The sequence below is a fragment of the Polyodon spathula genome, chromosome 30, assembly GCF_017654505.1.
Source record: "Polyodon spathula isolate WHYD16114869_AA chromosome 30, ASM1765450v1, whole genome shotgun sequence".
Taxonomy (NCBI): Eukaryota; Metazoa; Chordata; class Actinopteri; order Acipenseriformes; family Polyodontidae; genus Polyodon; species Polyodon spathula.
The window spans coordinates 800,801-827,650 of record NC_054563.1 but is presented as its reverse complement, the minus strand read 5'-3'; the positions used below and the strand labels follow the sequence as shown (position 1 = coordinate 827,650).

Here is a 26,850-nt window from a genome sequence, read left to right as displayed (position 1 = left end):
ATACTGTGGTAGGGTTTGATTCATGGCATGGTATACTGTGGTAGGGTTTGATTCATGGCATGGTATACTGTGGTAGGGTTTGATTCATGGCATGGTATACTGTGGTAGGGTTTGATTCATGGCATGGTATACTGTGGTAGGGTTTGATTGATTCATTATTTGTCCCACAGGCAGATTTTGTTAAAGTGGCACACCCAGACCCTGCATTCCGAGAAGCAGCGGAGAAAACCTGCATAGCGATCGGCACCGCGGTGGAGAAGTAAGCTTTGAGCTGTTATCTTTAGCTGTTGAGTGTATTAGAATCTGTCTGGGGCTAGTTGGAGGCTGTCTGTCTGTCTGACTAAGAATGAATGATGGTGATTGTCTTGTTCTTGATGCTTTGCAGCCGTGGCTGAGGGGATGTAGGTCACTGCTACAGGGTTACTGCCGTCTCTGGGAGGGATAGAGCTAACAGGTTTTTCAAATGCTTGTCCACCACACTGATGTATGTGTTTGTTTTGTTTTTAAGGCTGAACACTAATGTAGACCTCTTTAAGAGTCTGAAGGACCTGCTGGACAACAAAGGTGTCATGGATTCCTTGGACCCAGAAACAAGGTAACAATATTTACCACGACACCACAGTGAGACATTTGGGGACCTGTTCAGGGACAGGTTCAAGGACTTTAAGTTTTTATGTATTTACTTATTTTTAATCCATTTTGATTAACAATATCACATTTTCACTTTGTGAAATTCTTTCTATTCTTCAAATGTACTATTTTAGGGAGGGTGTAGGTTAGAGATGTTATATCGAGTCATTAGCAGATTAAACTTGCAGTAAAACCAGGAAACTGCTATGCAGCAGGAGTCTTGTTTCTATCCCTGCAATACCAGCGTTCGAGCACAATGCCAGGACAGGGAGGCTCCATGTGCTGTTTTCCAACAGCCCCACACCAGGTGTAGCTAATAATCTAATCCAACCCATTAAAGTGATCCGAACCCGGTTCAGCTGTGCTGCCTGGATGAGTAATGGCCAGTGACCAGTGACCTGCAGTTACTTCCACCAACCCCACCTCGTACCGAGCCCAAGGAGGAGCCTGAATACAAACTGTACAGGGCCGCTGTTCCCACACTGCACTCAGTCACACAGTGCAGTGTTTAGGGAGTGAATGGCAATCACGTGGTTTCAGTGATGTCATATTATTTAGGCATGTCATGAGTCTCAGGGGCATTAGGGGTCAGTAATGTGACAATATTATTCACAGTGTTTAATATATCCGCCTGTGTTTAAAACCCTGTGGCTTTATATTTACAGGAGGGTGGCTGAGCTTTTTATGTTTGATTTTGAGATCAGTGGAATTCATCTGGACAAAGACAAGGTAATCATGAGAGTGATCGTCTTCTGAAATCGCAGTAGCAGGATGAAAAATGCAATGCAGTGATGCTTAAATTTTGAATGTACAGATTTGTCCAGTGATGATGGTGCAGGCTGTCCTTAAATATGTGCAGGCCAGTCTATCCACACAGCCTAGAGAATGCACGACACCAGGTGCTGCAAGGCATGAATCCTGACACTTTCTTACTTTCTTTCTGTCTTTCTTTTATCACAGCGCAAAAGGGCAGTCAACCTGAATGTTAAACTCTTAGATCTAAATAATGAGTTTCTGGTGGGCTCTCACCTCCTCAACAGAATTGATAAAAAAGCTTTACCAGATCACATACACCACTGCTTCGCCCTCGATGGAAACTACATACAGATCGGCGGGCTGCACGCAGACACGCCGGACGACTTGGTATGTAGATCACAACGGGTTCATAGAGCTCTCTACTGGAAAGAGGAGCAGCTGGGAAGGGTTAGGTGGGGCGTTGTTCATTCAAACAGCACATCTCTGCTGTCTCTTCTTCAGCACTGTCTCTTCTTCAGCACAAGGTCAACAGTTCCTCAAACCAACACAAACAACAGACTCTATTATTATTCATATTCATATCCAAATGATATACAACAATGTGAACAGTCTCTTGTAAAATACTGTATTCCCGAAGGTGCTGCTTACCATTATTTACCACTAGGTGGAGCACATGTATTCCAAATGGTCAGAATGTGCTTGTTTGAAAATGGAGTGGAATGCGTATGTAAGGCTGATGGTTGTGTTTGTGTTTTATTCAGTGTAGAGTGATGCATGAAATAAAATAAAAAGTTATATACTAAAAATTTAATAATGGTGCATTAATAAAACAACATCTTTTTTTGTCAATAAAGCTGTTATTTTTTTCTTTCACTTAATACAGTCTGGAGCGTTGTGCATTTTGATACTTTTTAACTGTTAAAGATTTTAAAGCTTAAAGCAATCCACCTGTTTAATATTACAAACTTTTAACGAATATTGTTGTAAACCTACAGTAAAGGAAGGGACATGCTTCTGTGTAACACATTGTAACAAATTTGCAATCCTTCCTCATCCAGCGAACCTACATGCAGTTGTGTGCAAATATATTAGAACACGTCAAGATCTGTCATTTTATATCCTGCATGAAAACCTCTGGGTGTGAGAATTTCCTAAGATTTTCAGTTACAGTTTGATTTCATGTGCACAAATGTTGTCAATAAATGTTGACAGAACCATATAAGAATTAACATACTGGTCATCTAGCGGTTATAAACCGACTAAATAAACAATTACATTTCTGCAAACTTTCATTGTATCACCAAGAAAGTAAAATGATGCCCACCTCCCCGTTCCCTTTCTGATAGTTTTCAGTGGCTGATGTTTCATTCAAACAGTAGATGGTGCTGTTTCTTTACAGCTGTTTCCAATGTGTCTGTAGGTGCGGGAAGCTGCTTACAAGATCTTCCTGTACCCGAACCCGGAGCAGCTGAGCTGCCTAGACGAGCTGCTGAGATGCAGGAATGAGCTGGCACAGCTGGTGGGGTATCGCTCCTTTGCACACAGAGCCTTGCAGGGAACCATGGCCAAAACCCCAGGTAAAGAACAACCCAGCCAGCCTCTACTGCAAGCATGTGCTGAACCGCTCTGTGCGCTCCTGTTACATCCTTCTCTTTCCTTGGTTTGCCTGTAGAGACTGTAATGGAGTTTCTTGAATTGCTGTCTGAAAAGCTTACGGACAGGTATGTATCGGTAGCATTTTCACAAAATTGACTTCTTGTGGGTTTAAAAAAAAAATACATATAATTATTGTTAACTCCCACTAATGTATTTAGTTGTATTGTACTCATATTCCATAATACTTCCCTGCATTCATATGATACTAACTCATTTTACTGTCAATTCATCATCATCATAATAGTAATAGTAGTTATGGGTATGCTGGTACTTGTATGTTCAGAGTAACTGCCTTTAAGATGTATTTGTTGGCAGGTGTTAAATTAAAACACATCTATTTATACATCAATGCTACTTACTACTTATAAGGGCCTTCATGGTTTGGGGCCTTTATTTACAGGAGCTGTTGGTCCCTTATGCTCCGAGTCGCACCTGGTGATCAGCGAAGGCTGCACTGTTCCTAGAAGTGTACAATCAGGAACGTTGGTCTTTAGTTGCTCTGCTCCCAGCCTTTGGAACTCTTTCCCAAGTCAGATCAGGAACACTGGCACAGTCGAGTCTTTTAAATCAAATAGAATTGTTTTTGTTTTGTTTGCACTGGCTTATTTCTGAGCTTGATTGACCAGTGACTTTTTTTGAGTTTTTATTGCAAAGCGCCCTGGTATGCTCTGTGAAGAGCGCTATGTACAAGCAAACTGTATTGTATTGTAATAACACGGGCCTTTTTCAGCTTGTACTGTTCTAACAGACACTTATACACCAGTGTGTCTTCTCTTAAAGACAAGCCATGCAGGTACAGTGGTGTGGAAAACAGTAGAATCAAATTCATATTTTCCATGAAGGGCATATTGTCAACTATCAACAATTTAATATATTTTTTTTTATAGTTGTACAGATATGTAATTTTTCAAGCCTGGGCCACAATAAACAGCATGCGATATACTCACGTAGGGCTTATTAAACGCAGGCTGTGCTCCCTTTCTACAGAGCAGCGAAGGACTTCGGCATGATGAGGGACATGAAGATGAAATTGAATCCAGAAAATGCAGTAAGTATGTGAAGTGCTGCACAGTGCAATGTACAATTGCTTTCAGAAACAGCGTGGGAACTCTTTATAGCAGAAAACATTATACTGTAGTTACGTATATTCGATGCACGCTGTGGAACCCTCAGCGAAGATCAGAAACTTGGCACAGCCAGGATGCAAACCTGCACTCCCCTGTCTGCATGACTCGCCCAGCACATCACACCTTGAGCCACCCGAGACAGCTGTTTCCATAGTTTTGTCACTGGTCTTAAATCAACTAGGACATCATTGCTTCCTAAACAATTTCACTGCCCCACCTCCCTTCAGTTAAACTATAGTTAGCTTCTCCAGTTTGTCTTGCAAAGCTCCCATTGAGTGAATTTTCAACATGTTTTGGCAGAATGCGGGCCCCTTTCACAGAACTTGAAGGACTGTTTTAAGGAGTGTTTTGTTAAGCAATGCTTTTTAAAGCCTGTTTTGATTAATGAAATCAATGGACTTGCATGTTGTTGTGTGTTTCTTCTGCAGGAACTGATGCCTTGGGATCATCCATACTACAGTGGAGTCCTGCGTGCCGAGAGGTAAGGGAAGTCTGGTTCACCTTTATTTGGGATTTTTTTAGATAAAAAAAATCTTCATGCTACAAGCTGTACCAGAGATCAGTATTACAACCCTTTCTTTCGTGCAAGAAATCGATTGGAAACTGAATATTTTGCTGCTAACTCCTTCAGTTGAAACAGACGAGCAAACCACAGCACAGCAGAGGCAAGGGAGATGTTTCAGTGTAAAAGCACAGTTTGTTTTCTCTGTATCCGTTTAATTCTTGCAGTGTGCAGGTAGGGTGTGCATTCGGTACATAAAGAAAGATAACCTTGAGAACTGCTTCTGATACCATTTGTTTGGTTACGTGTACAAAGGCTGCTTTAGCTTTGGGGACATAATATCCCCCCTTTGAAAATTGGGTTCTGTACTGCTAAAGTGTACTGCTCTATACGGGTAATTGTTCAGAAAAAAACCCCAACTGTGATATTTTCAAGATAGCTTTATAAGGTAATAAGAACATTATTAACTCTCTTTGTAACACAGGCAGGGCATCTTTGTGGCACTTTCCAATAATATCACAATGTACAGAATGGAATAGAATAACATTTTCTCTGGTATCTTAAGGGACTGCGTTGAAATTGCACTGTGAAATGAATATATATATATATATATATATATATATATAATATATATATATATATATATATATATTAATATATGTTTTTTGAACTGTAACTGTAACTCTTTGTAATGTGTGTGAGCTCTTAGTTGTTTAAATGATGTTTGCACTGCTGGTGTTTACTGTCTGTGAGAGCTGCACGAACCGATTACTCGCACTGTGCTCCACAGACACCCAGTGCGGGTTGATCCGGGTGATTCACAGTGATGTTGTGGAGAGCAGCAATCTGCACAGATTCAAGCAGCTGTTTCATCATGTGTTTCAACTGCAATGGTGGATTATCCCACCATACACTGCGGCCCTTTCCCTGGGATTCGGCTGCACATCGTTGCAGTGGAGGCGAGCCAAGTGTCAAGGTGTGAGAATCGCTTGGTGCAGCTCTAATGCATTTTCTCCTTCACCACGTTTCTGCAGTTGGGACGGGTTCTTCTGTAATGTGTGCATCTCTTATTGGATAATACACTTAATCAAAGGGTTTGTTCAGCTCCAGAGAGCACTTGGAATCAGTTCATAGCATTCACTTCGAGTGCTTTTTCAAAGAGAAATGTGTTCCTAGAAGAGCAGCACTCACTTCAGATCTTGTCTGCCGTTTGTAAAAAAAAAAAAAATTTAAATAAAGAGATAAATAAAGTGGTCTTATTTAAATTGACTTGTATGACCTCAGGCATAAGAAGAACATCTACAAGAAATGTACTTTTTGATAGTACTTTTGCTTCTTCAAAGTGTATTTACTGTGTAGACAATAAAGCAGTAATTGCATGCTGATGATATATGTATATATTTTTGGAACTCCTCACGTTTTGCTGGGGTTTTCCACATCAATCATTGCAGAGGAATGTTCCAGCTGTGACCAGCGGGGTGATGTGGTAACTAGAGTGGATTTGTCTCCTCGGGGTCCTGAAATAAAAATGGGGTAATGAGTCTTTAGAGGCGCTGAATAACTGAGTTACGCCACACATTCTCAGGTGTGTGAGCCCCACTTTGAAACAAAAAATATAGATGTATATTATTTCTGTACAATGATTTATAAGCTTGGTTACACAGGATTCCTCTTTTTCACGGCATCTGGACTTTAAAAGCTGAAATGGTTTTACAACATTTGAGAATCTACTGTGTGTTTTTCTTAAAAGTATTTAATGATGTCCTTTTATGGTTTAAAGTATGTACATTAGATAACGTCATTTGCTTTCATCCTTGAAAAAGGCTACTTTGTTTAGTCCTGGTAGGATCAGATCATAGGCCCCCTTGCCTCGTACTTTAAAGCAGATTTTTTATTTTTTATTTTATTTTTACCAGATATACTTTCTAATGTCTGTTTCTAATATGGAGGCCTGCTTCTAAAAAGACTCCTCATTTTTGAATTTATGAAATTCGGTAGTTTTCGAAATGGAACTGCAAATCTCTCCTCACAACTACTAGTTAGTACAGTCAATAATCACAGTTTCAGAGGGGGCATGAATTAGAGTTGCACACTCTGAATGGCCATATTTCAAAACCATTGCAGAAATGGAGCTTTTAGGAGTCTTTCCAGAAACTGACCCAGTGGTTGAAAAAGGATATCGGATAACCTGGTAAATAGCGATGCAAGCCCTAGAGAATTATACACACGTAAGATATAGCTCTGTCTTCAATTGCTCTGTAGATGTTAAAGTGCACATTATAACACACAAACCTGTGATGTGTCTCGAGCCGCTGTGCAATGGGAGTCTTATTAAAAACCCTGGCGATGTAGGTGCAGCCTGTGCTGTGTATCACTGGGCTTTGGTAAAGGACCCTGGACACACACGCAGCTTTGCAGTGGAAATGACTGGAGCTTCGCTCTCTACAGATATCATTAACAAGCTGCTTTTCCTCTCGGCCAGTCTATCGGGAGCAAGTGCCAAAAATGGGAGACTCTTTATTGCAGACTCGGACTTCATTGAGTACAGTTCAGTGAAAACAGCAGTGTGTTTCACATTTGGTGAACTGGCCTAATGGAACTGAGCACAGCCCTGTTTTTCATCAAAAGCGAGGGGAGCCGTCTCTCAATGGCTTTGCTTGCGATTACATTATTTGTTATGTTAATAGCTTGGGCACTTTTGGGGATTGCGTTTTTTTCTAACGGTGGGAAAAGGAGGGCATCACACTGGGATGCAGAATCCCGCTGCTTGGTTTTCCACATTTTTAGAAACCCAAAGCCAAGCCTTTGTCAGCCCTCGCCTGCTTATCTCCATGGTGTCCCATCTGCAGGCATGACGCTGCCAAATTCCCAACCAGCATGTGGAAAGCATTTCCCAGTTCAGGACAATCGGAAAACTCTTTTGGAGTGCCTGTTTTTCCTAATGAATTCTGGGTTTTCTGCATAGAGAATATGTTTTATAAAAGAATGAATATAACAAGTAGTAACAATCTCTGTGAAATTCTTTATTTGCAGAATTATTTGCTGATTTCTCATTAACTCCAGATACAGCGCCATCTAGTGATGAGCCACTTTGCAAACAAGTTTCTTTTTGTTTTCCTGGCAGTTCACTGGCTGTGCACTAGATGGTGCTTGTGCTTACTGATATAAAGACACTGATATCTAGCCTACATTACATAAATGTCTGTGGCAGGCAACTAGAACTGAACAGATAGTGAAAGCATCTGGGCTTGTAAGAGGTGCCAGATAAGTGTGGAGCACAATTATTTTATCAAGCGATATAGGCAGAGAACGGCTTATACAATTTGTGAGGAAACGTGGTTGCAATATTAAGAGAATCCGACTCTGCGGATTAATGGAGGAGCCTGTCAATGACATGTCAAGTGCACGTGTTTCTGTAGGGTGCATGCCTGGTCAAAGTGAGCAATGATATTAATGGCTCTAGTTTTGTATTTAAAGCTGTCGCTGGGGAGTTACCTACTAGGTTTTAATATGAGCTTCAGTATATAGGTAACAAGCTATATTAAACCCATAGTAAAACCAAGAATGGATCAAACTGCTATACAACGGGAGTCTTATTTCCAGCTCGACACGTACAGCAGCTTCGTATACACACAGACAATATGGGGAGTCATGTGGATTGCAAGGGCTTGGGTATGCAAATCTGTCTCAGCGGGATTAAACCCTCAAGTGTATGAGCCCTGTTCTGCCCTGAGGCCTGGTTTTAAATTGCTCACCCTCTTAGTGACAGCGGCTGAGTTATTATAAAGGCTTCCTTGAGCTCAGAAACCCTCAAAGCTGAGGGGGCAGGAGTGATCTCAGCAACATTTGTAAACCTTCCCTTTCAATTGTGCCAGGGCTCTAATTAGAGGCACAGGGGTCTCGTCTTAATGGCAGGCTGAAAGGGGAAGAAAATTACTTTTTTTTTTTTTTTTTTTGGTTTGTGTTTCACTCAGAGCTCAACAGCCTTGAGTCAAAAAGAAAATAAGACCTTTTTAATCATATGAGCGAGATGCCAGAACGATAAACAATAGTGTGTGAATTCAGACTTTAGAAAAAAAAACACACACACTAAAAACAGCAGCCATCTGTGCATGAATGTGGCTTGGTTTAAAAATACTATATAATATATATATATATATATATATATATATATATATATATATACACACACACACTATCTATTAATATATCATGATGTATTTGGTTACAGTAATGCATGATGCCCACTATAATTCAAGCCACATGGAGTGGTTTAATTGGATGTTTATATGTAGATTTTCATATTTCTATTTAGTTGGGTAACGTGAATGTGTTTGCCATGCATTCGTGACAGTAGTATGGTTTGGGTGTGCCTTGCATCAGTAATTGCCCTGTTGTTTGTTCCCCAGGTATAACATTGAACCCAGCCTGTACAGCCCCTTCTTCTCGCTGGGTGCCTGTATGGAAGGATTGAACATGCTGTTCAGCCAGCTCCTGGGTGTGTCTTTCCAAGCCGAGCAGCCTGAGAGAGGGGAGGTGTGGTGTGAGGATGTTCGGAAGCTGGTGAGCACGGAGTCTGGGTTTCTGCTTCGTTATCCTGGCAGGAGTCCTAAACATGTGGCACTTGAGCTGCCTGAATGGGCATTAGTGTTGGCATGAGCAGCGCTTCACTGCTGTGTCTCTCATTGCATTCCAGTCCTGAACTTTGGGAACTGAAGTGCCTCATGGCCTCGTTCTTGTACACAAGTGTCCATGGAAAGGAGCCTTGTTCCTCGATGAGGTTACCAAGGTGAATGTGTGTTAATATGAAGATGCAGATGTAAAAAAACACAGTAAAAACCATCTACTTGAAGTGCAATGCAATGGGAATCTTATTGAAATCACTGGAAATATAGATTTAACTTGTGCAGTGTAGCACTGCACTTTGGTAAAGACACCAGGCACACGCACAACTTTGCAAGAGAGCAAAGCAGGGGTGTTTTGGGGAGGATTCGGGCTGCAGTTGCTGGTTATAACCCTGCGGATATGAATTTTATTTCAGTAAACCCTGCTTTGAAGCACTGTAATCAATTATTAATTCAAACAAAACCAAAGCTTTTGTGCAAGTAGACTAGTTTTAATTCCAGCTACCACATCGTGATATTAAAATTTCCATCAGCATTAAAGATTTAAAACAAACCAACCAAAAATACTGAATGCAAACATGTAGCCGGCGTATTGAGCATCACTTACTGCTGCTGGAAATTACACTCCTCGGGCAAAAGGGGTTTCACCTACCTTGCATTTCACAAGAAAGCAATTGTCTGCCTGATTAGTTTGATCTATGACTGTCTGCATTTTTTTTTTTTTTTGTGCAATATGACAAGCCACCAATTACAAAGACAATGGTGTTTACAGTAAGACTTTAACCAAAGGACATCCCAATCCCAAAGCACGGACTCGCTCCGTAACGTTGTGCTGAACAAAGACATTCCCTAGCTTGGCAGAAATACAGTAAGGCACTGTAGAAGCATTCCTCCGACAAACCCTTCTTTTCCGTTGGGAAACCACACTTGCTTTTCATACTCTACCATTTGGAAACAGTAGCAGGTCTGATGCAAATTTTGCCCAGTGGCATCCTGCATTTTTATTGTGTGTGCTTTCACAGTATTAACCCGTCATTTAAGACAGCCTAATCTGCAGTACATTGTGTGAATCCTGCAGCTGCACCGCTGAGAGGGTCTTGCTTGTGTAAGATCTGCTTGCATTCCTTTCCAGGCTGTCGTCCATGAATCCGAAGGATTGCTGGGGTACATCTACTGTGACTTCTTCCACAGGCTTGACAAACCTCACCAGGTACTGCTAATCTAAACAATCCCATTCTTCGCTTTCGTCCACGCATTCCCACTTCTCATCAGCTAGCAATAGTGGTAACTCAGGGTGGTGTCTTTGAACTACCTCCGTACTAACAGCTGCTTAACAGCAAAGCTTTTCATACCCTGCGATGCTTACCTGCTCAGCAGCTGTTTTCTTCTGCAGAGTTATCTCATTTACTTGTGGGGGCTTCAGAAGTACAGTTGTGTAAGGTAATAGGCTGGCCTGATTGTCATGTGAAGTTCTAAGGTGTAGTGTTTTCTGGTGTTTGTTTTAACTACATGCCCTTCTGCATCCTTTTGCTCCTAAAGTTAATTCTGTTTTCATGTGCAATCACTCTTCGCTGCATAGAAAACTAGTCCAAAAATAATTGCTATGTATAACAGGTCTTTTAATTCAGTGTGGTCTGTGCATGAGTGCAGACACCAGGAACCAAGTGTGTTAACCCATAAGGTACACCAGGAATTGGTGGGGTTGTTCAAAACAGTTTCTTCGTAAAACACATTTGTGAGCTACTCAAGTATTGCGAGGAGGAAACTGGCAGTGTGGACGACCAGATCCAACCTGCCAGTACTTTTCAAACCCTGTTTCGGGCAGCTCATTGCTAAAATAAGAACATTAGCCTTGTGCTTCTATTTGTGGGACACACACATGTCCCTTGTACCTTTAAAAAGTAAACAAAAGCATTAAAAGGAAACCTGTAATGATACTTGGAAAATGCAGCAGAACGTCCTTCTTTCTTTCCATTGATTTCATGTCTCGCCAGGATTGCCATTTCACGATTCGCGGAGGGCGATTGAAGGAGGACGGGGAGTACCAGCTCCCCGTGGTGGTCCTCATGCTGAGTCTGCCTCACCCGACGAAGAACTGTCCCACACTGCTGACCCCGGGCATGATGGAAAACCTCTTCCATGAAATGGGGCACGCCATGCATTCCATGCTGGGCAGGACCCGGTATCAACACGTGACAGGTGAGTGCAGACCCAGAGAGGTTTATGACACCCACAGGCATTTCTAGAAACTTTTTTTTAACTATTGATCTAGATCGGTCTTTATTCCAGCCAGGTGTGGAATTGACCTTTAGGACCGGAGTTGTGTTCCACATCAGAATGGTTTCAGACAAACCTATCTCACTCAGTCTCTTAGCTAAACATTTAGGGTGTTTAGATCTCGACCTGAACTTTAAACACTGATGGTCCAATGGCGTAATAATCCTTGGTGTGGTGTGTTAAAATGAAAAGGGCACCTGTTCATTTGTTACAAAACCAGTTAAGATCACATACACTTATGTGTCCTGGTCACTCTGGCACTGTACTGTACTTTATAAAGAGAGCAATGCTTTGCTTGTGTGTATTTAAATAGACCTGTTTATGCGCACGCACACACACACACGCTGCAGATTGGGTAATTCACTTTATAATACAGTAGTTTACAATGAAGTAGTAATTCTGCTGTACAAAAGGGGTCCTGGCTGCATTACAACGTGTTTTATTGTTTGCTATTCATACAGTAGTGAATGTGTGAAAGTATATTTAACAGAGATCATCATTAGCGCAGTTTATTCAGCACAGATTAACCACTCTTTACAATGAAATATCGGAGTTGTTTATTTCTGTCTTGGTGACCATTTGGAGCAAGCAGTTTTGAGAGTCCAGCTGGCTGTGTTCCATGATAAACCATGTTTTCAGTCAGTTATGTATAATTTATTGTCTTGTTTATTAGGAACCAGATGCCCCACAGACTTTGCGGAGGTCCCTTCCATTCTGATGGAGTATTTTGCAAGTGACTATCGGGTGGTGAATCAGTTTGCAAGACACTATAAGACAGGACAGGTATCCGTGCCAAATAACTCTTTCTATTATAACTGTTAAAGTGAAGTGTAATGCCTTGATTAGTCTGCTGCTTTGTCCTGTGTATTATGAAAGCCCAGTAATTGATCACCCCTTTAAGTGGTGCTTTTATGGTTTACTAAAGTTGGCACCACCGGTTGTGATCCCAGCATTAAACAGTAAAATAAAACATGTATCTGCTTTGTATAAAATATGTCCATATTCACGATGCAAGCTAACTTGGAGGATCTCGTCTTGCCTTTAGCGTGCGATTATCTGCCGTTACTGCCTTGGGGTGTCTGCTAAACTGTCCCATTACAAAGGCAGGTTGAAACTTCGGTCCTGATAAAAAGCTTTGCTGAAGAGCAATTACTCTTTTGTACGTGCGCAGTTTCTTATTAACCAGGGTGACAACTGAGTGAGTGCTCGCCCATTGTGCGCTACGTGGTGGTCTCTCTGATTCACTCTGGTTCTTCAGTACGACACTGGATATGTGCCGGTTTGACCCGGTCTATGTGTTTGATCTCTCTTCAGGTCCTTCAAAGGTATGATACAGATCAAATGTGTGTGAGTGGCAGGGTGGTGTGCTATGTCATGATTACACACTCCCAGCCATGCACATTTCTTTTGCTTTTCAGTGGGGCGCAGTAACCCTTCCTGGCTTGACTCTGTTGCCGACCCTGTCTGGCTTCTACTACAAGCTAAAGCCACAGGAGTAAACAAGCAGCATTCCAGCTTGGGACTTCGTACCCAGATGTGTAAACTGTTTCAGGGGCACTGGCCTCTGTGGCGTGAACTCCGTTTGAATCAGGCTTTGTGAAATATCTTGCTGACATACCAATATTTGCTTTATTCTCAGCAGCAATCGCCCCTCAGTCTTCCTTGTCCCCGGTCATGCATCGCTGGAGCTGTGGAGCTTTGTTTTGTTTGTCATTCAGCTCCCCTGCATGTCTTTTATTGATGTCCTCTCTGTGTGTATATCATAGGCCAGTGAAGCGAGCATTGCATGTTTGTTTGGCGGACCCCCCACTCAGTCTGTTTCGTGTTTGTGGGAGGGGGTATAATTTGGGGTTAAATAGAATCTGTCCTGATTTAAGAGACCGCAGCAAAGTAAAATAATACAAGCTGAACTTCAGTGTAATGGAAAGAAGAAATTGTCTTTAATTGACAGTGTTTGCTTCATAATTATTTAGGTAAGTTAGTGTAATGATAATGCCAGCTGCAGGCTATGTATAGATGTGGTTGATTTGAGGGAAGATCACAGTCATTAACCTTATCCTCAAAGACAAGAGAATGCAGCTCAGTAAAGAAATGATTCAGTTGCACCTTTTGATATTTCCTGCAAAGTTCAACCCAGCAGATGTTTGAAGATTTGGGCCAGTGTAAACATACAGAGAAAGGTTTGCTTGAATTAAATTGTAAAACTGCAAAATAAAGCCAACCTGTTTGTCTTCATGCCAAAGAGCTGGAAGTCACAGGTCTGAATCAGTTGTGCTTCAACTGAGTGCTGTGTGATGTGCTGCCATTGCAGAGAGATGAGGTTCAGAAGCTCTATAGTCCTGAATGCAGGCAAGCCTGTTTCAACTGAGTGCTGAGTGCTGTGTGATGTGCTGCCATTGCAGAGAGATGAGGTTCGGAAGCTCTGTAGTCCTGAATGCAGCCTGGTTCTTTTGCATAGAGATTAAGGGTGTGCTTGTGGTGTGCTTTCGGGACGTCAATTCACTCCCTGCCTCTGCCCAGTTCCACCAATCCTGTGACTAAGAAATCATTTAAAATTAATTGTATTTTGTTGTTTTTACAGCCACTTCCCAAAAGCATGGTTTCTCGCTTATGCGAGTCCAAGAAGGTGTGCGCTGCTGCCGACACTCAGCTCCAGGTAAGAATCTTGTATGCAATTAAAATAGCTGCAACTTCAGTTTTTAAAAAGGTGAACCATTCATTTTGGAAAGGACTGGGTCCCCTTTCGTTCCATTCATTGCAGCCTGCAGAACTAAAGCATCACTTGCCCATAGTCCCTGTTTCACTCCCACCCGTTAAACTTACGTCGTTCTTACTTCAATTTATCAAAGAACCCGGATCACCTCCCTTCATGGAAATATTCACAATGAGGACTGAGCTGCCATTGTTTGTCTGCAAAATGCAGTGGAATTCCTTCGGCCAGTCCCTTAGACTGTATGTTTATGGAAGGTGGTAAGGGTTTGCGTACTTGAACACATCGAAGACCCCACCCAGTCTCTAATGTAGGAGTATTTAATGCATTTACTGTATGTTTGTTCACAATAGAGAAGTAAAAGCACAGTTTGGTTTGTTTGCATGGAGCCCACAGCTTCTGAAATGGGCTGATAATTTGTTCCCATTTGATGCGAAGGACGGCCCCATCGGCACTATAGTTACCATAGACACAGATGTAGACAGACGCAAACTGAGCGATCGAGTTCTTCTTTGTGTGAACCTCTGCCCTCCCAGCCTGAGGGCTGCCTGCCTGAGCCAAAGAGGTGTCATCATTCTTGTTTCAGGTTTATATTGAGTTGTGCCGTGTTCATCTTGTTCTCTGATCTATCGTAGATTTAGCTGTCGTAAGTCTGCCTTTTAATGTTGCTTGCTTGCCTGGTTGTGCAGATCAGATGTGCAGTTTGTCACTTTTTTAACTCAAATCACAAACTTCGACAGGGAAGAAACAGAAAGTGTTTGATGTTAAGTAAATAGTTGTAATGGTGAAACTGCAGCCCGATCCAGTGCTTACTCATTGCTACTGTCAGCGTGCCCGGGTGGCATCTGTATTACGCAGTTGTTTCGTACAAAAGGGGAAAAGAGCAAGCCAAAATGAGTTGTCAGTTAAGTTCAGTTTAGTTCCCATCCAGACTCTCAGAGAACAAAGAGACCACACCTGCATCAGATCAGTGATCCACGGCAAGCCCTCGGCACCCCCACGATTACCATAGCGCTCGGTCGTAGTGGATTGACCTTACTATTGCTGTTAGGTCATTTCCTCACTAGAACACTTAGAATTCACGGACAAAGCATTCGCAACATTCCAACTCCTTGAACATTCTGCGTCCGCAGATTAGAAGACACGACTCAAAATTCCAGGGAGAAAAAGGATACGATTTTGAACGTTGATTTTTGTAATTAAAATCCTTCCTCAAAAATCCATATTATTAGAAATGTGTGTGTGTGTAAGAGTGTGTGTGTGTGTGTGTGTGTGTGTGTGTGTGTGTGTGTGTGTGTGTGTGTGTGTGTGTGTGTGTGTGTATACTATTGCTACTATTCGATTTTTATTTTTTTGCCAAATCGGCGATTAGCATAGTTTATTTTTCAAAGCATTTACCGTTTTTTTTACGGTCTTTCATTTTCAATTCAAGCAGAGCGTGGGTGAAATCAACCTTTATGCTTAAAAAAAAAAAAAAAAAGCTTTTTTGCCATTGAGAAACGTCTCATTTAGAGAAACCCGTTTATCATATTCAGCATGCAACAAACCATGGCTACTGGAACGGAGACTGGACAGGCTGCAAGTATAATTCAACGTTTAACAAGCTTTATTGATTTAGAATCGATAAGTAGCAGAGAGAGAGAGATGCTGATGAGAAGTACAGTAACTGATGACCTCTTCTGCTCTTCTTCTTAGGTTTTCTATGCAGTCCTGGATCAGATCTACCACGGGCAACCCCGTCCAAGCAAATCAACCACTCAGATTCTTCAGGAAACCCAGGCGCAATTTTACGGCTTGCCGTCTGTTCCTAATACAGTGAGTGCAGCAGTGTTTCTGATTTCTAGTCAGCAACCCCCCCCCCAATTTAACTTTGAAACATATATAATGTCAAGCAAAAGAGTTGGCAGAGTTAAACAATACTTTAAGAGCAAACCAGGACCAGGGAGACATTTGGTGATTAAGTGGAGAAGGGACAGGAGAAGCATCTTTCAGGAGAGTGCTGAGGGTTTGGAATTGGTTACTGAGCCATGTTGTCCATGCACACTTATTGGCATCCTTTTACACCGGAGGAGGCTTCCAGGAGCTGGGTGAGTATTGCTGTTCTTGTGCTTGTCAGTGAAACCGATCACCAGCCTATTATCTCCTAAAGACTGTCTCGAAGGATATTGTAGTATTAAGGGACATCTTAATACTCATAATGAACATGTTACTTTCAAAAATAGCAGTGTAGAGTTCATAGGATGAGAGTGTTCTTTCAGCCGTGCATGGAACTGTGAAATGTGAGGCTGAATAGGGCGTATCCAAGTTACAAGCTCAGAATGATTTTATCAGGTTACAAAATAACCGCATTATTTAAAACAGACTGCCCTTCCCTTTCTGCCCTCTTCACTCACTAAGTCCTCAACACACGACAGCTTCTTAATAAACCCTTCAACATATATATATTTATATATATATATATATATATAATATATATATATATATATATATATATTAAAAAAAATGTATCCAATACTCATTTTGCTGCTAGGCATGATGGATACAGGGTTACAGGGCGTTTGAAGGAAGCTTGGCATTGAAAGTTCTGTTCTTATTGGAATTAAGCTGACATCCCGAGACTAGGACCCAAACAAGGTGAATAATAACAGCCTTCATTCACTTTTTACCTTGGGCACTTCATTGGCGCGTTACTCTTTGAAATGCAGTATAATAGAGATTCCTGCAGTCACAGGAGTTGGGCAGGGTTACATGTGTGATCTTTTTAGATTTCTTTCCTGTTGGGGTATAAACTGAATGCCGCTGTTGCAGTTGAGGGTGAGGGGGTGTTTTAAAGAAGCATGAAAGACAGGTTGGATTCCACTGATAGTAATAAATGCTATCAAAACAGGATTTTTGAAATGGTATTATTTTAACCCTTTCCGTCCTGGCGGGACCTTATTATAGCACCGTGTGTTGACATGTGCCGTCGGAAATCACGCTGGAACCTCACGGGACTCCTAGGTCCCAGTCTGAGGTAGTGTAGGAATATATGGAAAAAAGAAAAATGGTCCTGTTCTCATGTATAGTATTCAAATATAACAAAAGCTAACGAGAGTTAAAATAAGTATTTTTCATTCATAAGAGTAAGTAGATTTTTTGTGGGGGATGATGGTTAGAGAGATATGAAAGATACACAATTAATAAGGTTGATAAACTAAATGAGGAAGGTGAGGAATAAGGACAAATTTTGTTTTGGCAGCTAATAATCTGGGAGCCCAGATATAAAATAGTTATTGAGTCTATTTTTATGGTCTGTACAGCAGGGGATCGAAATACTGCCGCCCTGCTGGTGTTTTTCCCCACCAAGGGCAAATCGACTTGCTTATTAAAATTACTGTAATGAGATGAGACCCACAAAAAGACAGGTTTGTAAATTGTTCATGTTAAGATCTGTTGCTGATTATGTCATTTATAATAGACTGATATGTCGACATAATCCAAGGGTGGCGTATTTTACTTTATTTGCATTTGAAATAAAAAGTGTAATGATGCGAGTGCAGGGATTTTGATAAGTGGCACCTTTATCTAAAACCTCTTTTCATGAAATTGAAGAAAACGGTGGCAAGATCGCTATCAGAAAGCTTCAAGCAGACAGTGTGTTTGATGAAAGGTCTCGACGGTTCTTTGAATGCCAGCATTATTCTTTGTTACTCCAGGTTGGTGGTCTGGTGGATTCTCCTGATATCATTCTGTGGTTAATGAATGTTTACCAAAAACATTCCTGTCTGAATCTTTTGCATTGAAAAAACAAAACAAAACATCATAACAAGAACTTGAGAAAGTGTGTTGCTGTTGCACGGTTCCCTCGGTTTGCAGGTGTAGAACAAGAATAAAACCCCTCGCGGGAAGTGCTGTAAAGGTATTCCAGACTTTCTTTTAGTGGTGGTTTTATATCGTATCCAGGCAGTGCCGCATTTAAAGGATTACTTTTTTTTTTGTCTGCTGAAATAATAAAGCAAGAGGATTCTTTGAAAAGACGACTCCTGGGAAAAATATCTGACACTGTTCATTTTGTAGTAGTACGAAGAGCAGCTCTAATGCACGAGTGCAGCTGTGCAAGAGACGGAAACAGAGACAGATGCTGAATTCGGCAAAACAATATTACAGATCCAGCGTAAAACACCAAACCACTACTCCTCTCCATACAGAAAAGATCACTCAAATCCTGGATGCATCTGAGCAAAAGTGATCCAGACTCGCTCCAGTACAAAGCCCTTCAAACCCAAGAGCTCAGCCCAGAAAAGAGTGCCCTCAGCCAGCTGGCCCTGAAGCTCACTACAACAATCCACACTAACACCAACCAGCTTCAGGACAGCACTGCTAACTCCCTGCCAATCAGAGTCAACCAAATTATACAACAAATCAAAAACTCTTGTTTGGAACACTGATAAAATGAAACCAAATCCCAAAATAAACTTGATTACTATCGGGCCCTAAAAAGAAACTTTACCCTCAGTAACCACAGTCTGACCATCGAAGTCAGCCGGCACAAAAATCCTGGCTGGCCAGAGAAGGCAGAAATGCCCTTTCTCCTACAGTGTAGTAAATACTGCCAAAAAAGGGACATACTCTTTAAAAAAATAAATAACAACCTCCCTCTCCTATTTCCCACACATGACAGATCCAGAAAAACTGGTTGTCCTCCTGGGAGAGGGACACACAGCCACACTGGCTGCTCAATATGTAGCCGCCTGCCAGAGCCTGAGGGACACGCAGTGAAAACATCATTAATACACCACACCTCCTCAGAACTCTCCAGATCATGCATCGTTAATACACCACACCTCCTCAGAACTCTCCAGATCATGCATCGTTAATACACCACACCTCCTCAGAACTCTCCAGATCATGCATCGTTAATACACCACACCTCCTCAGAACTCTCCAGATCATGCATCGTTAATACACCACACCTCCTCTCCAGAACTCTCCAGATCTCCAGATGCATCGTTAATACACCACACCTCCTCAGAACTCTCCAGATCATGCATCGTTAATACACCACACCTCCTCAGAACTCTCCAGATCATGCATCGTTAATACACCACACCTCCTCAGAACTCTCCAGATCATGCATCGTTAATACACCACACCTCCTCAGAACTCTCCAGATCATGCATCGTTAATACACCACACCTCCTCTCCAGATCATGCATCGTTAATACACCACACCTCCTCAGAACTCTCCAGATCATGCATCGTTAACACACCACACCTCCTCAGAACTCTCCAGATCATGCATCGTTAACACACCACACCTCCTCAGAACTCTCCAGATCATGCATCGTTAATAGAACTCTAGATCATGCATCGTTAATACACCACACCTCCTCAGAACTCTCCAGATCATGCATCGTTAATACACCACACCTCCTCAGAACTCTCCAGATCAGCATCGGAACTCTAGATCATGCATCGTTAATACACCACACCTCCTCAGAACTCTCCAGATCATGCATCGTTAATACACCACACCTCCTCTGAACTCTAGATCATGCATCGTTAATACACCACACCTCCTCAGAACTCTCCAGATCATGCATCGTTAATACACCACACCTCCTCAGAACTCTCCAGATTTAATGAGCATCGTTAATACACCACACCTCCTCTAACTCTCCAGATCATGCACTTTACTCCACACCTTTTCTACATGCATCGTTAATACACCACACCTCCTCAGAACTCTCCAGATCATGCATCATTAATACACCACACCTCCTCAAAACTCTCCAGATCATGCATTCAGTTTGAGAATTAATCTTTTATGCAGGATCTTTAATCAAAAGCTTTCTGGAATATCCTAGAACTAAACCATCCCTATATGCTCTTCCACATGGTTATCCATTGTCCATGTTGCATCCTCAAAAAAAAATCAAGCAAATGTTTCGACTGGATACGTTTTTATACATAGTTAGACACGGAAAGGACTTGTGCTCAAAATGTTTGTCACTGAACTTGTTGCAGAATTCATCTTTTATGCAGGACTTTATCAAAAGCTTTCTGGGAATCTAAATAAACCATGTCATATGCTTTGCAGTTATCCATTGTCCATGTTGCATCCTCAAAAAAAATCAAGCAAATGTTTCGACTGGATACGAAGACACGGAAAGGACTTGTGCTCAAAATGTTTGTCACTGAACTTGTTAGGGTTCGATTACAGTATTTCTGAATTTAGGAGTGTGTAATAGTTCTGGGTGATGGTTATCAGAGAACCTGGAAAAGGGAGAACAAAATCAAAACAATATGCAGTATTGGGGACCCTTCTAAAAGTTTCCAGAGTAAAGGCATAGCAAAGTGTAATAATGCACAGTGAAAGCATGGAAAAGCATTGGCAAGTGTTGTAAATAATATACAGGGTATGGTAAAGCATGTTAGACATGGTAAACTATGGTAAATGCATAGTATAACCATGGGGAAAGCATGGGGAAACTGCAAAGGCACAGCGGTAAACTTTTAGAAGGGACACTAAATGTAGTAATATTTGAGTATGAATAAAGCCACTGTTTAATCTTTTAATGTGCCTTCAGATTATTATGTAGTCGGATCGTATAACAAGAACGATAAAGTCAAAGTGATTTATTCTTGGAAATATACATGCAGAGGTTCCTCAGGGAGGCAGCTACAGATAAGAAGTGCTTTGAAGTACATGAGGTTGCACAGGACCAGCAGGCACGCAACAGAATCCACACTACATGATCGACAGGATCATTACTTTATACAAACATTGAAGGGGTCGCTTGTGACCTTCGCAAGGTCATACAATTAATTTACAAAAAGTACCGATTCTCAGTCTGTGTTCCTCCTCCTGTGGGAGCGAGTCACTAAATGAAATAGCAGAGAGCTGAAGAAACAGCGGTAGTGCTTTGCACCAGGGCAGGCCCGGGACGGCTCACTAAGACCCACAATGTGGCTCTCTTGATTTTGAGGTAATGAATCCCACAAGGCCTTCAAAATGAATAGAAGGAAAGCCAGTCACCTTTGTGCCGCTGTCTTAGTTTAATCTAATTACTTTGTTGCTGTTTAGTCTGTTGTCTTTGCTTCAGTAAACGAACCGTATTTTGGGTTCAAGTCTGCAGTGTTTACAAGCATGAAATGTGCCGTGATCTTGCACATGACCTTCAGGCGTTCCGAATAAAACACCCCCCCCCCGACCCTGCAGCATGTCGGGCAGGAATTAAAATTCTTCACAAGATGAAAGTAATCTATTTTTTTTCTTTCTCATGCTGTAATTACCTGTGGCTGATAGAGGGGAATGAAAGGACTGTCTTGCAGTGACTGACATTCTCTAATTAAAAAAGCTAGATGAGTGGAGTGATTCTGGTATAGTAAGCAAGCTTATTAAATTTGCAGGGAACGCAACAATAGGAGGAGTGGCAAACACTGTTGCAGCAGCAAAGGTCATTCAACGTGATCTCGACAGCATTCAGAGCTGGGCAGGCACATGGCAAGTGACATTTAATAGAGAAAAGTGTAAGGTACTGCACACAGGCAATAAAAATGCCCATTATAAATACCATATGGGAGATACTGAAATTGAAGACGGAATCTTTATGAAAAAGATGTTTATGTTGACTTTATGTAGACAAGGTGGGGAAGCTATAAAAAAAAGGCCAACAAAATGCTTGGATATATAGTGAAAAGTGTTGAATTAAAGTCAAGGGAAGTAATATTAAAACCAAAAAAATAAATAAACGTTCCTGCTGTCAGCTAGCGGAATAGCCATGGGAATGGAAGAGAAACAGGATGACATGACGTGACCTGACAGAATTATTGCTTTCTACAAACATTGGACGGGTTGTCTGTGAGCTTTGCACTCTGCTCTGTGTCATGTCAGTATATTATTTCACTGTTCAAAGCCATAAATGTATCACGACTCGCAGTCTGTTCAGTGTTCCTGTTGTGGGGTAAAAATGCAGAAGTGATTCCTAATAAATCAAAAGTATAAGCAGCCCGTAGAGGAGTGGCCAGAACACTCGGACATGTAGAGGAGAAACAGACGCAGTGATAGGCTCTAATTGTTATTATTATTTTTTATATTTAACATGGAGAAGAAAGCCATTGAGAGGAATAATTTTGTTTCCAAGCGTTTCCACAGTTTTAAATCTTTTTTTTTTCCTGAGAACTGGTCCCTCTACAGCACCCTGCTTCCACATCACCCTTGTTTCTTTGCTATAGTGCTCGGCTATTGAAAGCTGCCCCGTCCACTTCTGGTCTTTGTTCCGGTCCTGTTCTGACATGTTTAATTGTACGAATTAATAAATCGCTGAATCTGTTAAGCTGGAGAGGAATGACCCTCCAGGACTGTGATTGGACACCCTGCTGTGGTATGTATGGAGCATTGCATATATGCGTAGTCCTCACTCTCACCCACAGATACCTGCTAACCATGTTGAAATCTTGTTCTTTTTTCTTCCACTGTTTTTGGATCTGCTCGTATGTGTATCTGCAAGAAACAGCTTATTTGCCTGGCTCCTGTTTCAAGTTTTTTTAAGGCAAAAGTTTAGATTTTGAGTGCCATCACCATACAGCCCCAGGATCATGTTTGAAGTATTTAGTGGTGCGTGTTTGAGATCGAATTAAGGCAATTGTGGGGGGAAAAAAAGAGTTTTTTTGACATTTTTTTGCCAATTTCCCAACAACGAAAGTCAGAAAAGCCTTAAGCTGTAATTTGAGACCACAAATAATTAAAAAAAGAGAGAAAATAGTTTCTGCTTCTGAACTTCTGGCTTATGATCAAAACGAAAGGCTCTATTCAGTTGATCTAAACTGTGGCTGATTTAACTGCTGCTGTTTATTAAGTCATTGGAAGACTGACAAACCCACGATGTTTAACTCTTTGTGTGTGCGTCATTAGTGTATTGTTGTCTTTTTAAAAGTATTTTGAAATCTTTCGTCTTGTTTCAGCTAATCAGGTTCTGAGTAGAGTAGTCGGCGTCGCACAGGTAGAAGCCCTCTCGAGGTTCTGAGTAGAGTAGTCGGCGTCGCGCAGGTAGAAGCCCTCTCGAGGTTCTGAGTAGAGTAGTCGGCGTCGCACAGGTAGAAGCCCTCTCGAGGTTCTGAGTAGAGTAGTCGGCGTCGCACAGGTAGAAGCCCTCTCGAGGTTCTGAGTAGAGTAGTCGGCGTCGCACAGGTAGAAGCCCTCTCGAGGTTCTGAGTAGAGTAGTCGGTCGCTGAGTAGAGTAGTCAGGTAGAAGCCCTCTCGAGGTTCTGAGTAGAGTAGTCGGCGTCGCGGTAGAAGCAGGTAGAAGCCCTCTTGTTTCTGAGTAGAGTAGTCGGCGTCGCACAGGTAGAAGCCCTCTCGAGGTTCTGAGTAGAGTAGTCGGCGTCGCACAGGTAGAAGCCCTCTCGAGGTTCTGAGTAGAGTAGTCGGCGTCGCACAGGTAGAAGCCCTCTCGAGGTTCTGAGTAGAGTAGTCGGCGTCGCACAGGTAGAAGCCCTCTCGAGGTTCTGAGTAGAGTAGTCGGCGTCGCACAGGTAGAAGCCCTCTCGAGGTTCTGAGTAGAGTAGTCGGCGTCGCACAGGTAGAAGCCCTCTCGAGGTTCTGAGTAGAGTAGTCGGCGTCGCACAGGTAGAAGCCCTCTCAAGTGACAGGTTTGGCTTCAATTCGTATTGAGACACTGGTGGTTTTAGATTGTTTACTGAAAAGTCTTTTATGCTTTCTTTCTGCATTGATAGTGGTGATTTCTTTCTCTTATTTTGTCTTTCTTCTCAGAGGACAACACAGCTCTGGGCAGTTTACAGGCAAGCCTGCAGGTGCCTGGCCAGACTACAGGGGTTGCTGGTGCACAGTGAGCCGAGGGCACCCTGGCCGACCTATACCCTCCCTCTCGGCCAATTGTGCAGCACCCTCTGGGAGCACCCGTCCACTGTCGGCAGTGGAATAGCCTGGACTCGAACCGGCGATGTCCAGGCTATAGGGTGTATCCTGCACACCACACAGAGTGCCTTTAGTGGATGCGCCACTCAGGAGCCCCCCATTTTTTCTTTCTATCCCAAAGGTGTGTTTGACTTCTGCCCCCCCCCCCATCTCTTGTCTGGTGTCTTTCTGTGTGCAGTGGCTGCAGGTGATTTAAGAGGTGCTTAGAAAGCCCTCACTTAACCTCTAAGACTCTGAGTCCAGCGCTGGCCTGGGCCTCCAGGCATTTCAAAACAAGATCGCTGCACTTGAGTGTGTGAAGGTGGGACTCATCATGCAGCACTTCATGCTGCTTAGGCTGCCAAAGTTAAGCAAAGGAAATGTTTGCCTTTGTTAAACTCATTAAACTGTGGAGAAGTCCAGATGTGACTTATCATGGTAAGACCCATTGCTTTATCCATTCCTTTACTCTCCAGCCCTTCTCTAAACTTCATGTCAGAGGAGCCTGATTTATAGCCCTTTTTTCCAAACAACACTTCTCTATATCAACAGCTTGCTGCGGGATTGTATTTCATAACCGTGTCTTTTGCTAATGGATTCTGAAATGTGGAATCTCTTTTGTTTTTCTTCTTTCTGAATTGTTCTGTTGAGTTCACATTAACGAACAAAACCAATTTGATCCGTGAAGTGTTTCTCGTTAGTGAAAGGCAAATTAACGATATCAGTGGTTTCAGTCGCCAGCAGATTGTCAGTCGGATTTCTCCATTTAACAGCAGTGTGTGTTTACATGGTCCTCCTCACAGCTGGGAAGTGGTTTAAGATGAATGGAAGGTGAAGTGCTTTGTAAGCTCAGTGTGAGAGGTTCAGGAGTTTTGAATGTACAGAGTTTATTTAAACACTATTAGAAAGGGCATTTACCCGGGGGGGTGGGGGGAACATGAGAGAAATGCATTTCGATTTGTTTTTCTTTATAAAATAAAATAAACGTTGATGAAGATCATAGAATAGAAGCCTGTTGGAGAAGGAAATGCGCAGAGTTAATGGGGCCAGGTTTCAAAGAAAGTCTACTTAAAAATAAGAATCTCAAAATGCATTCTCGAGGACTTTATCAGATGGAAGAAATCCACCAAACTGTCTCAAAGGACTTGAACCGAATAGGGATAACATTTGGCGCACAGCACGGTAACAATCAGTTTATTGAACTTTTCTGTTGAAATTCACAACACTGGCTTTGGTAACACGACCCCAGAATGAAAAGACAGTTTGGTCTCATAATGCGTTCCTCTCCTGCTTGGACCATGTAGTTCAATGCTAAACATACATTCTTGTTTTAGTGCTAGTAAATAGTTTCTTCCCAACAATGTTACAAAGATGTTTTTGTTCAAGCCTTATAAATAGTCATGGTTTGAATGCACAATTCAGTCACACTGACCTGCTGCTAATGAAATTCTGCTAACATGCCTGTACCAGAACCCACAATGTCATGGTACTGTGCAGACCGAAAGCAGCCAAAATACCAAGTGTGTATCTTAACAGTAATGCTTGTAATTAAAAATGAAGCTACAATTGGGTGCATCTACTGTGGAATAGTCCCAACTTTTTATTCTTTTCAGTTTTTGGGGTGTGGAACTTCTAAGAAACATTTTGACAAGTTAATTTGGTACAGTATTTTGCCATCCAATTTGATTCTCATTAATCATGTCGTTGTCAGATGCATTATAGACTTTTGTTAATTGTTTTTTTCATATATATATATATATATATATATATATATATATATATATATATATATATATATATATATATATATATATATATATATATATATATATAATCTCCTGGATTTGCTAATCCCTTGATGCAGTCTGTTCATATTTAATGGGGTGTATTCCGTTGATCTAAACAGTGGCAGATGTAAAGCCCACAACTGTTAAAATTTTTAAAATACGTCTAAACCTCCTGTTTTACTTGCTTTCTAAAGACCAGCGTGCACATGCTGTTAAGAGACGCCGGTTTTCACGCAGTTGCTTTTCATGATGTGAGCAGCAGCATTATCTGCAGCAGATCAGTGGAAGAGACCCGAGGGTTTCACTCCTCACAAAGGAATCCCCAGACCACCTGGCAGAACACATTCAGAAAGTCAGTTTAACATTTTCCGCAGCAGATCAGTTTGCTAAACGCCCTCGACTGTAAAACAGCAGCAGACACACCTCAGCTTAAATAACCGGAATAGCTGAGAAACACTTTCAGTCAGAAACAGTATATTTAGTTCGTTATAGGTTTGGAGATCAGGGGGTCTGCTGAGTCTCTGAACAGTGGTGCCACGGTCATTTGAATCATTTCAAAGGGTACTTAATACTTTAAGGTTTTTAGTTATGCTCGTGATTTGAGTGTGGTTGCGTTCGCAGGATTTGTAAAAAAAAAAAATAAATAAATACCAATAATATGTTCCGTGTTTTGTTTTTTTCCTTAATTTTCTGTCGTTTGTTTCTAGATGGTTTTGAAGCCGAGCTGGAAACAGCACGGCAGCTTCACCCCCGCAGAGGGGAATGTGAAGTATAAGCTGCTGTACCATCGCTGCTGTACTGTCACTGCATTGTGGTTTGTGAGAACTGGCCTGGAAACTCATTTTCTTACCTCAAAAAAAGCTTTCTCAAAAGTCTTTTTCC

General features: G+C 41.8%; 1 protein-coding gene across 2 annotated transcripts in view; it reads left to right on the top strand.

Annotated features, from left to right (window-relative positions):
- The window catches only part of mipepa (mitochondrial intermediate peptidase a), a 44,000-nt gene that overhangs the window by 1,746 nt on the left and 15,404 nt on the right, over positions 1–26,850 (top strand). For both annotated transcript variants that reach the window (XM_041233119.1, XM_041233118.1), the window contains exons 3-16: positions 171–259; positions 509–595; positions 1,296–1,359; positions 1,591–1,773; positions 2,807–2,963; positions 3,059–3,107; positions 4,030–4,090; positions 4,598–4,650; positions 9,081–9,234; positions 10,429–10,506; positions 11,291–11,495; positions 12,247–12,356; positions 14,155–14,229; positions 15,979–16,098. In XM_041233119.1, the coding sequence (XP_041089053.1) occupies positions 171–259; positions 509–595; positions 1,296–1,359; positions 1,591–1,773; positions 2,807–2,963; positions 3,059–3,107; positions 4,030–4,090; positions 4,598–4,650; positions 9,081–9,234; positions 10,429–10,506; positions 11,291–11,495; positions 12,247–12,356; positions 14,155–14,229; positions 15,979–16,098 (1,485 nt within the window). The remainder of the gene's footprint in view (positions 1–170; positions 260–508; positions 596–1,295; positions 1,360–1,590; positions 1,774–2,806; positions 2,964–3,058; positions 3,108–4,029; positions 4,091–4,597; positions 4,651–9,080; positions 9,235–10,428; positions 10,507–11,290; positions 11,496–12,246; positions 12,357–14,154; positions 14,230–15,978; positions 16,099–26,850) is intronic.